The 14,732-nt window shown below is 43.3% G+C and overlaps 1 protein-coding gene across 3 annotated transcripts in view; it reads left to right on the top strand.

Annotated features, from left to right (window-relative positions):
- LOC115164475 (huntingtin-interacting protein 1-related protein) overlaps positions 1-8,433 on the top strand; it is a 34,943-nt gene extending 26,510 nt beyond the window's left edge. For all 3 annotated transcript variants that reach the window (XM_029717005.1, XM_029717004.1, XM_029717006.1), the window contains exons 18-32: positions 219-413; positions 693-840; positions 1,056-1,142; positions 1,295-1,402; positions 1,550-1,686; positions 1,771-1,881; positions 2,023-2,081; positions 2,162-2,192; positions 3,763-3,825; positions 3,933-4,033; positions 4,168-4,273; positions 6,203-6,326; positions 6,437-6,498; positions 6,578-6,793; positions 6,947-8,433. In XM_029717005.1, the coding sequence (XP_029572865.1) occupies positions 219-413; positions 693-840; positions 1,056-1,142; positions 1,295-1,402; positions 1,550-1,686; positions 1,771-1,881; positions 2,023-2,081; positions 2,162-2,192; positions 3,763-3,825; positions 3,933-4,033; positions 4,168-4,273; positions 6,203-6,326; positions 6,437-6,498; positions 6,578-6,793; positions 6,947-6,970 (1,572 nt within the window). In that variant the 3' untranslated portion in view covers positions 6,971-8,433. The remainder of the gene's footprint in view (positions 1-218; positions 414-692; positions 841-1,055; positions 1,143-1,294; positions 1,403-1,549; positions 1,687-1,770; positions 1,882-2,022; positions 2,082-2,161; positions 2,193-3,762; positions 3,826-3,932; positions 4,034-4,167; positions 4,274-6,202; positions 6,327-6,436; positions 6,499-6,577; positions 6,794-6,946) is intronic.
- The last annotated feature ends 6,299 nt before the right edge of the window (positions 8,434-14,732 follow it).

Raw genomic sequence — 14,732 nt, 5'->3', positions numbered from 1 at the left:
CCTCATGCAAAATAATTGCTGCACTTTCCTGTCATGAAAATCATAATTGGCTGAAAAGCCCATAGGAAGCTGCACTCTGACAACATATGAGTCTCACAAACATCAGAAAGGCTTGTCCTCACAACAGTTAATGCACCTATTGTTATGCAATCTCCCTCTTTCCATCTCTTCTCTCCCCACTCCCTCTCTCTCTCCTCCCATCACTCCCTCTCTCCCAGGTGGGGGAACAGCTGACCAGCTCTATGTTGGCGCTGCAGGCGGAGAAAGAGCGCCTGATGCGCTCTGCGAGTGAGAAGGAGGCCGAGCTGTCGTCCCTGAGCCAGGCCGCACAGCTGCAGCAGTCTTCTCTGCAGCAGGAGAGAGAGCGGAGCACCAGGGAGCTGGGAGAGCTGCAGGACAAGCTGCAGGAGAAGGTGAGTCAGGACAACACAGCACGGAGCAGTGACTAGTTCAGTCCGCTGCTTTGTCTTGTCTATATAATTTGCTGATGGCAGAAGAGAAAATATACATGTAAAAGCTACACCGCTGGTCAAGTCCCTCATTACTCACTGTGCAGTGCAAAGTGAAAGATTTTCTTGAATCAATGAACTATTTGGCTGTCTGTGCACAATATAAGAAACCATTAGTATGTATGTGCCATCTATTTTTCCCTGTGCCTGTGGGTCTGACTGTGTCTTGTTGCATCTTTGCAGTCAAGACGTGAGGTGCAGTTGCAGCAGAAGCTGCTGGAGGAGCAGTTCTCCCTGCTGCAGGGAACGGTCTCTGAGGCTGAGTGCATCATTCAGGACGCTGTGGCCAAGCTGGACGACCCCCTGCATATCCGCTGCACCAGCTCCCCAGGTTAAAATAAGTGAACATGCTCACAGAGAGGGTGCTTAGGGATCCTTAGCTAGTAGTGGTGTTCATATCACTTAGAATAGAAAGTGAGAGATCCATTAGGTTATCTCAGTTTATGTCTATTCATTCGGTATATCTACTCATCATTCCATTCATTATTTTTGGATCTAGAACAATATTGCATTTCAAACGCTTCCTTTGTCTCTCCACCACCACAGATTACCTGGTCAGTCGGGCAGAGGCCACTTTGGGCTCCATTGACAAAGTGAAAAAGGGTCACTCCGTCTACCTGACGAACATGGGAGGTGAGTTGCTCATTACTTGGTACTTCGTGTTTTTGATATACTGTAATTAGTAGTCTTTGAGCAACCACAGTGATAGTCATAAGTGACAGAGCTGGGCTGTGTTGGAATTGGCAGTGATACCTTCTCTCTCTGTTCGTGTTTCTGTTCTCTAGATGCTGGTGGGCTACTGAGGGCCCTGACCAACTTCTCCCACCTGGCTGCTGACACCATCATCAACGGCAGTGCCACAGCACACTTGGCTCCCACTGACCACTCCGACCGTAAGAACATTCTTCTCTTCAAATAGAATAAATTATTGTTTGAAACAGGCATCTTATTGTATCTTACTGGGATTTTACTGGATGAGATAATCCATTTGGTATGTGATTAGTGTCACAGAGTGTATCTTGCACTTTTGCACTCTGCAGGTCTGACAGAGAATTGCAGGGGCTGTGCCACTCAGAGTCTGCAGTTCCTGAAGGATCTCAAGTCCAAGGCCTCCCTTCAGAGGGCAGACCCGGCCTCCATTCGCATAGTGGTTGAAAAGATCCTGAGGCTGGGGGAGGTGAGGGGCTACTGGGCATTCTTCTCTATTTCTCCCGCTCTTCTTTTCCTACTTCTTAATCTCATCTCCTCTTCCAATGTTTAGGAGCTGCGACCTAAAGGCATGGATGTGCGACAGGATGAGCTGGGAGATCTGGTGGACAAGGAGATGGCAGCCACATCAGCAGCCATTGAGAAGGCAGTGCGCAGAATCGATGTGAGGATCACAACCATATAGACTCTAGAGCACTGTACTGTAGCGAGGAATGCCACATAAAGCTCAAATCTATGTTTTACAACGTGGGTAAGTCATTCTGTATCTAGACATCTCTCATTTGCAGTCTTTCTGTGTCTAAAGGAAATGATGAACCAGGCCCGAATGGACACCTCAGGGGTCAAACTCGAGGTCAATGAGAGGTCAGTACTCTTTGTGTTACTTGCACTGTTCATGCATTCATCCCCTTTCACTCACCATGATATTACTCCTTGTTTTATAGAATCCTCTACAGCTGCACAGACCTGATGAAGGTAAGATTACTTTGTAAGTCAATTGAAACAAAGGTCTGATCGGCATCCTAATAATGCTGCATTTAAAAAATATATATATATATATACAGCTCTGGGGAAAATTAAGAGACCACTGCAAAATGATCAGTTTCTCTAGTTTTACTATTTATAGGCATGTGTTTGGGTAAAATTAAATGTTTTATTCTATAAACTACTGACAGCATTTCTCCTAAATTCCGAATAAAAATATTGTCATTTAGAGCATTTATTTGCAGAAAATGACAACTGGACAAATAACAACATATGCAGTGTTGTCAGACCTCTAATAATGCAAAGAAAATATGTTCATATAAAATTTTAAAACACAATACTGTTTTAACTTACGAAGAGTTCAGACATCAATATTTGGTGAAAATCAGGGTTATTCCAATCACAGCTTTCATGCGTCTTGGCATGCTCTCCACCAGTCTTTCACATTGATGTGGGATGACTTTATGCCACTCCTGCCTGGCGCAAAAATTCAAGCAGCTTGGCTTTGTTTGATGGCTTGTGACCATCCATCTTCTTGATCACATTAGAGGTCTGGAGATTGGGCTGGCCATGACAGGGTCTTGATCTGGTGGTCTTCAATCCACACCTTCATTGACCTGGCTGTGTGGCATGGAGCATTGTCCTGCTGGAAAAAACAATCCTCAGAGTTGGGGAACATTGTCAGAGCAGAAGGAAGCAAATTTTCTTCCAGGACAACCTTGTTCGTGGCTTGATTCATGCGTCCTTCACAAAGATAAATCTGCCCGATTCCAGCCTTGCTGAAGCACCAACAGAACATCACCAATCCTCCACCACATTTCACAGTGGGTGCGAGACCTTGCGAGGCCTACAAGCCACAGTGTTATATACCGTAAATTCCGGACTATAAGCCGCAACTTTTTTCCCAGGCTTTGAACCTCGCGACTTAAACAATGACACGGCTAATATATGGATTTTTCCCGCTTTACTCCAAAAAACACATTCTGTGACGTGCTCAGTTTTTTGGTGGCATGAAGCTTTCATTAGACCAGTGAAATTGCCGAACGGGTTACGGTCAAACAACTTTTTGGTTTACTGTTTAGATTAAATCAAGTGCTCTCAAACTTCCCATCATTCTGATTACTGTAGTCATTTTGTGACCCTCATCATGGCAAAGACACGGAGAAATGCATATGATGCAGCTTTCAAGTTGAAGGCGATTTGATCTGGTTGTTGGAAAAGGAAATAGAGCTGCTGCACGGGAGCTTGGTCTTCATGAGTCGATAAGACGTTGGAAACAGCAGCGTGAGGAATTGACTCAGTGCAAAAAGACAACTAAAGCTTACTGCTAATTTTTTATTTTTTGTTACAAGCCGTGTTTCGTTAAAGCCTGTGTAAAGTTCATTTGTTTCAATGTACTGGTAGGCACCTGCGGCTTATAGACATGTGCGGCTTATTTATGTTCAAAATAATATATATTTTTTTAATTCAGTGGGTGCGGCTTATTCAGGTGCGCTTAATAGTCCGAAAATTACGGTATTTAAAACAATTTTTTAAATTGCATTCCCTCCTTTCCTCTCAGGCCATCCACCTGTTGGTCCTGACATCCACTGACCTACAGAAGGAGATTGTTGAGGGCGGAAGGGTGAGTCTTGACATATAGCATTAAATGTTGAAAATGTAATGTAAAATATCATTAGCTAAAAGATGAACGTCCTGACCACTGCTGGACTTGATGTTCTCGTTCTCTAGGGTGCAGCCACTATTAAGGAATTCTACGCCAGGAACTCCCGTTGGACTGAGGGACTCCTCTCTGCCTCCAAAGCTGTGGGATGGGGAGCCACACAGATGGTGTAAGTGCATTATCATGAGGGTCGTCTCAGCTTGTTATCCTAGTGTGGTTATTGTGTGAGTGATACAGAAATGTCCCATGTTAGAGGATTGGGATTTACATTTACATGTGGTGTTTGCTTGGTTTCTCCCACAGTGAGTCTGCTGATAAGGTGGTGCTGCACACTGGCAAATATGAGGAGCTCATTGTCTGCTCCCACGAGATCGCTGCCAGCACCGCACAGCTGGTCGCATCCTCCAAGGTGAGAAACAAACTCACACAAACGTTGGAACTCAGTGCTCCCCTTCCCCTTAACAATCTCTGTTTATTTTCCTCTATCCCTCATATATTCCCTCAGGGTTCCATTTTAGCTTCTGTGTTAATTTGTTTTAATGACATGGGAAATGGGCTGCAACCAGACAAGTTGCATCCGTATGCAGATGACACGGTCATCTATTCAAAAGATCCTTCTCTGGTTCAGGAGGTTGAAGAGTTCGACTGCCTTTCAGTCACTGCAGATCCCTATATGGTCTTGAATGCACAAAACATTTTATTATGACTTTTACCAGATCTCGCTCTCAGCTAGAAAAGGGTTAGCATTTTCACATCTGGAGGCACATCCATTGAAGAAGTGTCATCCTACAAATACCTAGGTATATGGTTGGATGACAAACTGTCCTTCAGATTTCATATGCATTGCCTTGTGAGGAAGCTGAAACTGAAATTGGGTTTTTAATTTTGTTTAAGGCTTGTTTCCTGTTTTGAAATATCACATGGAATAATGTAGTAACGAAATAAGTGTTAATGTAGTAATCTTCAGTAGCCACCCTTTGCTTTGCACACTCTTGGCATTCTCTCAACCAGCTTAATGAGGTAGTCACCTGGAATGCATTTTAATTAACAGGTGTGCCTTGTTAAAAGTGAATTTGTGAAATTTCTTTCCTTTCTAATGTGTTTGAGCCAATCAGCTGTGTTGTGGCAAGGTGGGGGTGGTATACAGAAGATAGCCCTATTTGGTAAAAGACCAAGTCCATATTATGGCAAGAACAGCTCAAATAAGCAAAGAGAAATGATAGTCCATCATTACTTTAAGACATGAAGGTCAGTCAATCCGGAAAGGTCGAGAACTTTGAAAGTTTCTTCAAGTGCAGTCGCAAAAACCATCAAGCGCTATGATGAAACTGGCTCTCATGAGGACCGCCACAGGAAAGGAAAACTCATAATTACCTCTGCTGCAGAGGATAAGTTCATTAGAGTTAACTGCACCTCATATTGCAGCCCAAATAAATGCTTCCGAGTTCAATAACAGACACATCTCAACATCAACTGTTCAGATGAGACTGCGTGAATCAGGCCTTCATGGTCGAATTGCTGCAAAGAAACCACTACTAAAGGACACCAATAATAATAAGACACTTGGTTGGGCCAAGAAACATAAGCAATGGACATTAGACCAGTGGAAATCTGTCCTTTGGTGTGAGTCCAAATTAGATATTTTTGGTTCCAACCAACGTGTCTTTGTGAGACGCAGAGTATGTGTGGTTCCCACCGTGAAGCATGGAGGAGGTGGTGTGGGGTGCTTTGCTGGTGAACTCAGTGGTTTATTTAGAATTCAAGGCACACTTAACCAACATGGCTACCACAGCATTCTGCAGTGATATGCCAGCCCATCTGGTTTGTGCTTAGTGGGACTATCATTTGTTTTTCAACAGGACAATGACCCAAAACACACCTCCAGGCTGTGTAAGGTTTATTTGACCTGGCCTCCACAATCACCTGACCTCAACCCAATTGAGATGGTTTGGGATGATTTGGACTGCAGAGGGAAGGAAAAGCAGCCAACAAGTGCTTAGCATATGTGGGAACTCCTTCAAGACTGTTGGAAAAGCATTACATGCGAAGCTGGTTGAGAGAATGCCAGGAATGTGCAAAGCTATCAAGGCAAAGGGTGGCTACTTTAAAGAATCTAAATAATAAAATATATATTGTTTTGTTTAACACCTTTTTGGTTACATGATTCCATATGTATTCATAGTTTTGACGTGTTCACTATTATTCTACAATGTAGAAAATAGTAAAAATAAAAACCCTTGAATGAGTTAGAACACACCAACTTTTGACTGATACTGTATATATTCAAATTCTGCCCCTATCACTATTTCTCCCCCTCCCTCTCTCCTCTTGTGTTTAGGTAAAAGCAGACCGCAACAGTACGAAACTGACAGCTCTCCAGCAGGCTTCTCGCCATGTGAACGAGATGGCAGCCAACGTGGTGGCCTCCACAAAGACAGGCCAGGAGCACCTGGAGGACAAGGGTTAGTGTGTGTGTGTGTGTGTGTGTCTGACCAAACAGAAGATGTGAATTCCCTCAGGCCCTTATAAGTCATATGGCTGTGTTTGGTTTGCCTTTCTTTTTCTTCTGCAGATACTATGGACTTCTCTGGAATGTCTCTCATCAAGCTAAAAATGGAGGAAATGGAGTCACAGGTGAGTCCCTGTGTGTGTGTCTGAGCCTGTCTGCATGCATGTGTTTCTGTTTGATTGTAACCCTCTACTGTATGAGTAGGTGAAGGTGTTGGAGCTGGAGAATCAGCTGGGTAATGAGCGTCTGCGCCTGGGAGAGCTCAGGAAGAAGCACTATGATATTGCAGGTGTTCCAACAGCAGACCTCTCAGAGGGCAACGGCCTGGACCCCTCGCCTGCCCCTGTTGCACCCTCCAAGCCTAGTGTCATGAGGAAACCTGACTTGGCTCAGAAACCCAACTTACCGCCTAAAAATATGGTAAGAGAACACAATTGCTGGATTTGTGTTCATGTTTAGGGTAGTACTTAATGAATAAACTTTCACATAATGCCACATTTGAAAAATGCACTTATGCTGCACCATTAATGGTAAATTATTGTTTCAAATGTGTGTTTTCTCTCGTCATTGCAGTTCATGTCGACAGCTACAGGCTAGAGGAGGACATCTTCATAGTGGATGATTGGGTTGATCTGAGACACAGCCATCTTATGACGTGAACACAGGGTCCTTTTGAGCTGCTTCCAACCAGACAATCCTCTGTGCCAAACCCAAACTCTCTGCCTACTTCTTTTGCCAAACTGGAACTTATGCTCCTTCTTCAGCTTGGTTTTATCTCTCGGTGCTTTCTGCCTGTGAAAGAGACGCTCTATCCTTCTTTTATAGATAAACCACAATGTGCCACCATGCGGTATTCTTTGTTTTTGTGGACAATAATGGTATCAAGAACTGAAAGGGAAAATGTTTTATGAAATTATGCAAATCGTTTGTAATGGAACAATGTAATTTTGTGTCTGAGCTTTTTACTTATAGCTACTTTTAAGACTGTTGTGCATATAATTGTATTAGTATGGACAGGATCACTTTAACATCATAAAATTACAGTATTGAATTAGGCCATATCTGGGACAGCCTCTTGGTGCACATTGTTTGGGAGCCTTTTTCTGGAGTGCGTCACTGTATTTTTTTGGTTATTTTTCAATGTTGGTTGCTGTGTGGGGGAAGGAGGGAGACATTGGCACACAGATCATGCGGAAAAGCACATTTTTACACACAGTCCCTATTCGATGCCTCTGCATAAGTTCCAGGGTGTCATTCCCGCTACTTCCCTAGCTTGACCCTATATGTAATTGGGACTGTAGTCTCGTCCTCACCCCTTTCCATATCACTACATGCATGATCATCAGTAAGACCAGGGTGTGAGGATGTTAAGAGAAAGATCTCCCAACGCTGTTTAGGTTACTGCATTTGATTCTAGATTTGACCAAGAACCGCTCGATCAGTAACTATGGACATAAGTACAATTATGTATTTTTATATACAATAGGAAATCCACTCAATAGGGACTTAATCTGCACATCACAAATTATTCTTTGCATCTCTTATGTGCCCCCTAGATGCTGAATGTCTCTCACACTGGGTATGTAAAACTGGCTATGTAGTTACAGGACATTGGTTAAAAATGTTGGCACACAAAGGGAATCTCTGTACTTGACAATGAACAAGTCTCACCTTTTTAAAGGGACTTTTTTGCTACTTTCCCAGGCTGAAAAGGGATGGAACATGATGTGAGAGGGTGACGGCACAAGGGGTCTGTACAGGATATATACAGTATGTTGAACCCTTTTGCTTCTGGGAGCTTAAAATGCTTGCTTTTCTGTTCTTTCCTCTGTATTAAACATGCATTTTATATATTAAAATCTAATATATTTTAGTAAAGATTGCTGTTACTGTGGAAACTCTTTATACATGTCAAATAAACAAATGTTAGTGTGTATGTTTGCCTCTATATTTTGGACACAATATTTTTTTTATCCTTTACACTTGTGGGAATTGACCTGTGGATCGGGATACATTTGAAATGTTTCTTACAGGCGAAATATTAAAAGTTTGTCACTTTACCCCTAGCTACATGTACATATTACCTCCACTAACCTGTCTCTTGCACATTGACTCGGTACTGGTACCCCCTGTACATAGCCTTGTTACTGTTACTTTTTTAAAACATTTTAGTTTATTTAGTTAATATTTTCTTGACTGCATTGTTGGTTAAGGGCTTGTAAGGTCTACACCTTTTGTATTTGGCTAATGTGACAAATAACATTTTTATTTGGTAGCAATTGAAAGGCAACAATTTGGAGAATATAGGAACATTTATTAGACCAAAGGTGAGGCCACAACAGTTCACCTGACACAAGACTGAATCCAAACATCACACTGTTGATTTTGTGCATTTTACATGTACTGTACTCTTTGCTGCATTTGATAACAAAATTGGAAAATACTCTGGATACATTCAGTAACATGATACTATCTTAATGTGGGGTAGTGCAACATGAGACACAAAATTACAAGGGTTTGAGTGAGTGGACTAACTGGTGTTTCCAAGTGGCTATTCACCTCCGACGTGCACAGTTCCTAAGTAATCTCAATGCAGTTTTATGATTTATAGAGTCTTCAATATTAGCTAGATTTCCATCCAATTTGTGACAGATTTTCGTGCAAATATTCTAAAACCTGCATAAAATAATTTGCGCATTTTCCCACCAGAGATGTTTCAACCATAGGGGCCTTTTGTGGATACGCATTGCATGTTTAGCAGCCCAGTCGTGACTTTTTTCATGCCTCAGGTAATTCATCCTCATGAAATGGTTGGAAACCTGGTATATAAGGTGCTTTTTGAGCTCTCCTAGATGTGCCTTTGTGGAACTGGAGCAAGCACACTTGTTTGGTACACAACCCTGCATCCCCGCCATCGCACAATTACTGATGTAATTCATTTGTAAGCCCGTTGCCAACATGACTAGCTAAATTATAAAATACGATATTAAGGTGTAAGGCTTTCACAATGCAATTCAGGGAAAGGAGTCATGAGTGCATTCAAGTGCGTGTGCCGTGGCAAGTTTTTTTCACAATAGACAAGCATAGGCTCATTCTGTTCAGAACAACCCGCTACATCAAACATAGTTAACAATATATATTAGTTTTATGATATGGAAATTTGGACTCACAGGTGTTTGGCTTGCTTGTATGACATCAAAGCGGTATTTATTATAATCCGGTTCAGAACCGTAGGATAAATAAAGGGGGCACAAAGCAGGCAATGAATGATTATATTTCTCTAAAACAGGCTTTAGCCTACATGTGCTTCACCAAGTCAGAACAGTAGGCTACATAATGAGGGGAAAAAGGGACCAAATTATTAGATTGAGGCACATGGGCTACTAACAGCTTACTACACAACATACACTTAGTATTACTTTCTTAGCTGCCGTATACATATCTCCCTGGCATATTACATCATTTATGCAATAGCATACAATACATTTTTGGACTCAACTTGTGCTGTGATCATTTGAACAGGAAGGTGGCGTGGAGGTCCTTCATGGGCAAATGTTGTCATCAAAGCCTGGCTTTCTCTGGATTTATGGTGCTTTCAAGACAACTGGGAACTCAAGGTCAAATCATGACGACGTCAGTGATCTTCAGGTCGGCGCTCTAGAAAGAGGCTCGAGTTCCCGACTTGCAATTCCAAGTTGGATGACCATTCAAAACGTATTTTCCCAGTCGGAGTTAGTTTTTTTCCATGTTCCCAGTTGTCTTCAACTCACTGAAGTCTGAGATTTCCCAGTTCTGAGTTTCCAGTTGTTTTGAGCGCGGCAGAAATCATGCTGGATTGACAGCATGGCCAATGTTGAATGTTTATCCTTTTAAGGTTGGAAAAGAGACCCTTAAACCCAGGCTTGGATCACACACCCACTCCACTGAATAGCAGGCTAGCGATTTCTATGCAATGCTTGCAGTTAGCCACTGATTCCTTCCAAACCCCTCATTGTTGAATTTGCGATTTCCAACTTGTGTAATGTTTATGTTCAATGGCTGATGAGCACTGATACGTTTTATCTATAATTTCTCTTCATATGACATGGATTGAAACGGATTTGCCAGTACATTGTTGACTTGATTCATGATGATGACTGCTAGCTTGCTAGCTAAGATTTTGAAAGTATGATGTTGACATGATCAGTCCAATCAAAGCTACTGTAGATTTAACATGATTAGATGTCATTTTATCTGTGGCCAATGACCTTGAGCCTTCTTGGATGGGCACTTCTAATGTAACTCTATGGCAGCACCCAAGGGGCTGGATTTGTTTTGCTCTCCCCATGAGTGACAGAACACTGAGCCAATCACAGCGCAACTAGAGAACATTATCAACCCCAACGCTCCGTATTTGCCGCTGGCTGCCCCACCACCACAGAAAGCACTGAGCTAGGCTGAAACACCTGCATTTTGGAGCTGCCTTACTCAAGAAAGCAAAAAAGACACCATGTTTGTATGCAGCTTTATTAACTAAATTATTGTTATATTTTTTACATTGTTTGCAAACTGATATATGGCATGTATTAATACCAAAATAACATGGAAAACAGGCCAAAATTATATATCTTTTAGCTAAACGAGTGGGGCTCAAAACAGGTGGCGCGCTGCCCTGAATGACAGGTCGCCAATGCCCCAACGTCTACACATACATAGAGTCCTCTTACTTTGCAGAATTTCCCTCACTCAGACAACCAACAATCTTAAAAAGTTGCCTAATTAGCGGAAGGGATGGGGTCAAAATAAAGATGGCGCCGAAGAACATGGCTGACGTTTTATTCTCCCAACCAATTGTGCAATTTGGTTATATTTTTTGCATTTTGTGTAACTTATTTCTTTACTTATTGTGTACATAATGTTGCTGCTACCATCTCTTATGACCGAAAAAAACTTCTGGACATCAGAAAAGTGATTACTCACCGCGGACTGGAAGAACTTTTTCCTTTAACAAGTCCGACGAGAAGGATATCCTGCTTTCACTGGAACAGGCACAGATCCAAGCCTTTTGCGTGAAGATAATACGCCAGAAAAGGGGATGCAGATCGGGGATCCTTCTGAGAAGCTGGAGGCGAGCGAGTAAACTCCCAATGCCTTCCATTCTCCTTGCTAACGTGCAATCGTTAGAAAATAAAATTGATGACCTACTATTAAGATTATCCTACCAACGGGACATTAAAAACTGTTTCACCGAGCCGTGGCTGAACGAAGAAACTGACAATATAGAGCTGGTGGGATTTTCCATGCACCGGCAGAACAGAGACGCTATCTCTGGTAAGATGAGGGGTGGGGGTGTGTGTCTTTTTGTCAATAACAGCTGGTGCACAATGTCTAATATTAAAGAAGTCTCAAGGTATTGCTCGCCTGAGGTAGAGTACCTTATGATAAGCTGTCGACCACACTATCTACCAAGAGAGTTCTCACCTGTATTATTCGTAGCCGTCTATTTACCACCACAAAGCGAAGCTGGCACTAAGACCGCTCTCAACCAAGTCTATAAGGCCATAAGCAAAGAAGAAAATGCTCACCCAGAAGCGGCGCTCCTAGTGGCCGGGGACTTTAATGCAGGCAAACTTAAATCAGTTTTACCAAATTCTTTACCAGCATGTCACATGTGCAACCAGGGGAGAAAAAAATCCTAGACCACCTTTTCTCCACACACAGAGATGCATACAAAGCTCTCCCCCGCCCTCCATTTGGCAAATCTGACCACAATTCTATCCTGATTCCTGCTTACAAGCAAAAACTAAAGCAGGAAGTACCAGTGACTCGCTCAATACGGAAGTGGTCAGATGACGCGGATGCTACACTACAGGACTGTTTTGCTAGCACAGACTGGAATATGTTCCGGGATTCATCCAATGCCATTGAGGAATACACCACCTCAGTCATTGGCTTCATCAATAACTGCATCGATGACGTCATCCCCACAGTGACTGTACGTACATATCCCAACCAGAAGCCATGGATTACAGGCAACATCCGCATTGAGCTAAAGGCTAGAGCTGTCACTTTCAAGGAGCGGGAGACTAATCTGGACACTTATAAGAAATCCCGCTATGCTCTCAGACGAACCATCAAACAAGCAAAGCGTCAATACAGGATTAACATTGAATCCTACTACACCGGCTCTGACACTCGTCAGATGTGGCAGGGCTTAAAAACTATTACGGACTACAAAGGGAAACCCAGATGCGAGCTGCCCAGTGACGCAAGCCTACCAGATGAGCTAAAAGCCTTTTATGTTCGCTTCGAGGCAAGCAACACTGAAGCATGCACGAGAGCACCAGCTGTTCTGGATGTCTGTGTGATAACGCTCTCGGTAGCCGATGCGAACAAAACCTTTAAACAGGTCAACATTCACAAAGCCGCTGGGCCAGACAGATTAACTAGATGTGTACTCAAAGCATGCGCGGACCAACTATCAAGTGTCTTCACTGACATTTTCAACCTCTCCCTTACCGCATCTGTAATACAAACATGTTTCAAGCAGACCACCATAGTCCCTGTGCCCAAGGAAGCGAAGGTAACCTGCCCAAAATGTTTACCACCCCGTGGCACTCACGTCAGTAGCCATGAAGTGCTTTGAAAGGCTGGTCATGGCTCACTTAAACAGCATCCACCCGGACACCCTAGACCCATTCCAATTCGCATACCGCCCCAACAGATACACAGATGACGCAATCTCAATCGCACTCCACACCGCACCTTCTCACCTGGACAAAAGGAACACCTATGTGAGAATGCTGTTCATCGACTACAGCTCAACATTCAACACCATAGTGCCCTCAAAGCTCATCACTAAGTTAAGGACTCTGGGACTAAACACCTCCCTCTGCAACTGGATACGGAACTTCCTGACGGCCCGCCCCCAGGTGGTAAGAGTAGGCAAGAACACGCCTGCCACGCTTATCATTAACACTGGGGCCCCTCAGGGGTGTGTACTTAGTCCCCTCTGTATTCCCTGTTCACCCATGACTGCATGGCCAAACACGACTCCAACACCATCATTAAGTTTGCTGATGACACAGCAGTGGTAGGCCTGATCACCGACAACGATGAGACGGCCTATAGGGAGATGGTCAGAGAACTGTCAGTGTGGTGCCAGGACAACAACCTCTCCCTCAATGTGACAAGACAAAGGAGGTGATCGTGGACTACAGGAAAAGGTGGGCCGAACAGGCCCCCATTAACATCAACGGGGCTGTAGTGGAGCGGGTCGAGAGTTTCAAGTTCCTTGGTGTCCACATCACTAACGAACTATCATGGTCCAAACATACCAAGACAGTTGTGAAGAGGGCAGGACAAAACCTTTTTTTAGACTGAAAAGATTTGGCATGGGCCCCCAGATCCTCAAAAGGTTCTACAGCTGCACCATCGAGAGCATCCTGACCGGTTGCATTACTGTCTGGTATGGGAACTGCTCGACATCTGACCATAAGGACGCTACAGAGGGTAGTGTGAACGGCCCAATACATCACTGGGGCCAAGCTTCCTGCCATCCAGGACCTATATAATAGGCGGTGTCAGAGGAAAGCCCATAAAATTGTCAGAGACTCCAGTCACCCAAGTTATTGACTGTTTTCTCTGCTACCGCACAGCAAGCGTTATCGGAGCGCCAAGTCTAGGACCAAAAGGCTCCTCAACAGCTTCTACCTCCAAGCCATTAGACTGCTGAACAATTCATGAAAATTGCCACCGGACAATTTACATTGACACTTGTTGTATTCGGCGCATGTGGCAAATAAAGTTTGATTTGATTTGAACTCCTTGTCGCGCTAGGTGCTCAAGTTCAGAATGGCTGTCAGTTAAAACCATACAGTGCTGCAAAGCGCAGAGCCCTAACGTTATGTATAGAATATTATACAAGGGGTGGGTCTAATCCTGAATGCTGGTTAAAAGCGTATTCCAGCCGGTGTCTATTCCACAAGTTACCACAGGCTAAATCTATGACGTTAAAATGTCTATTTACTCTGTTCCATCTGATTGTGCAATCCACTGTCTCATTGGCCCAGCCAGGCAAGTTATAAACTTGATCTCCACTATAAAAAGTATCAAGACATTATCTCACATTTCTTTTAGACTGTCTCTCCGACGTTTGCCCATAGTATTGAATATGTCGGTCTGGACAAGACAGACAGGCAGCTTTTCTCAGCCAGTCGAAATCATGAATCAACCGCCATCATTTTTATGGATATATGCAAAGAAATGTCAACTGAAAAAAGGTCAAATGAAACGAAGTGCAGCTAGTTTGCAGTCTTTCCAGCTTCAGTTTTTGACATCATCCTGTTAGTAGAGGATGCCTGGTTGTTCTTTAAAAGTA

This window comes from Salmo trutta, chromosome 27, assembly GCF_901001165.1.
Source record: "Salmo trutta chromosome 27, fSalTru1.1, whole genome shotgun sequence".
NCBI classification, from domain to species: Eukaryota; Metazoa; Chordata; class Actinopteri; order Salmoniformes; family Salmonidae; genus Salmo; species Salmo trutta.
Note: the sequence above shows the minus strand (reverse complement) of the source record. Positions and strands in the feature narration are given on the sequence as shown.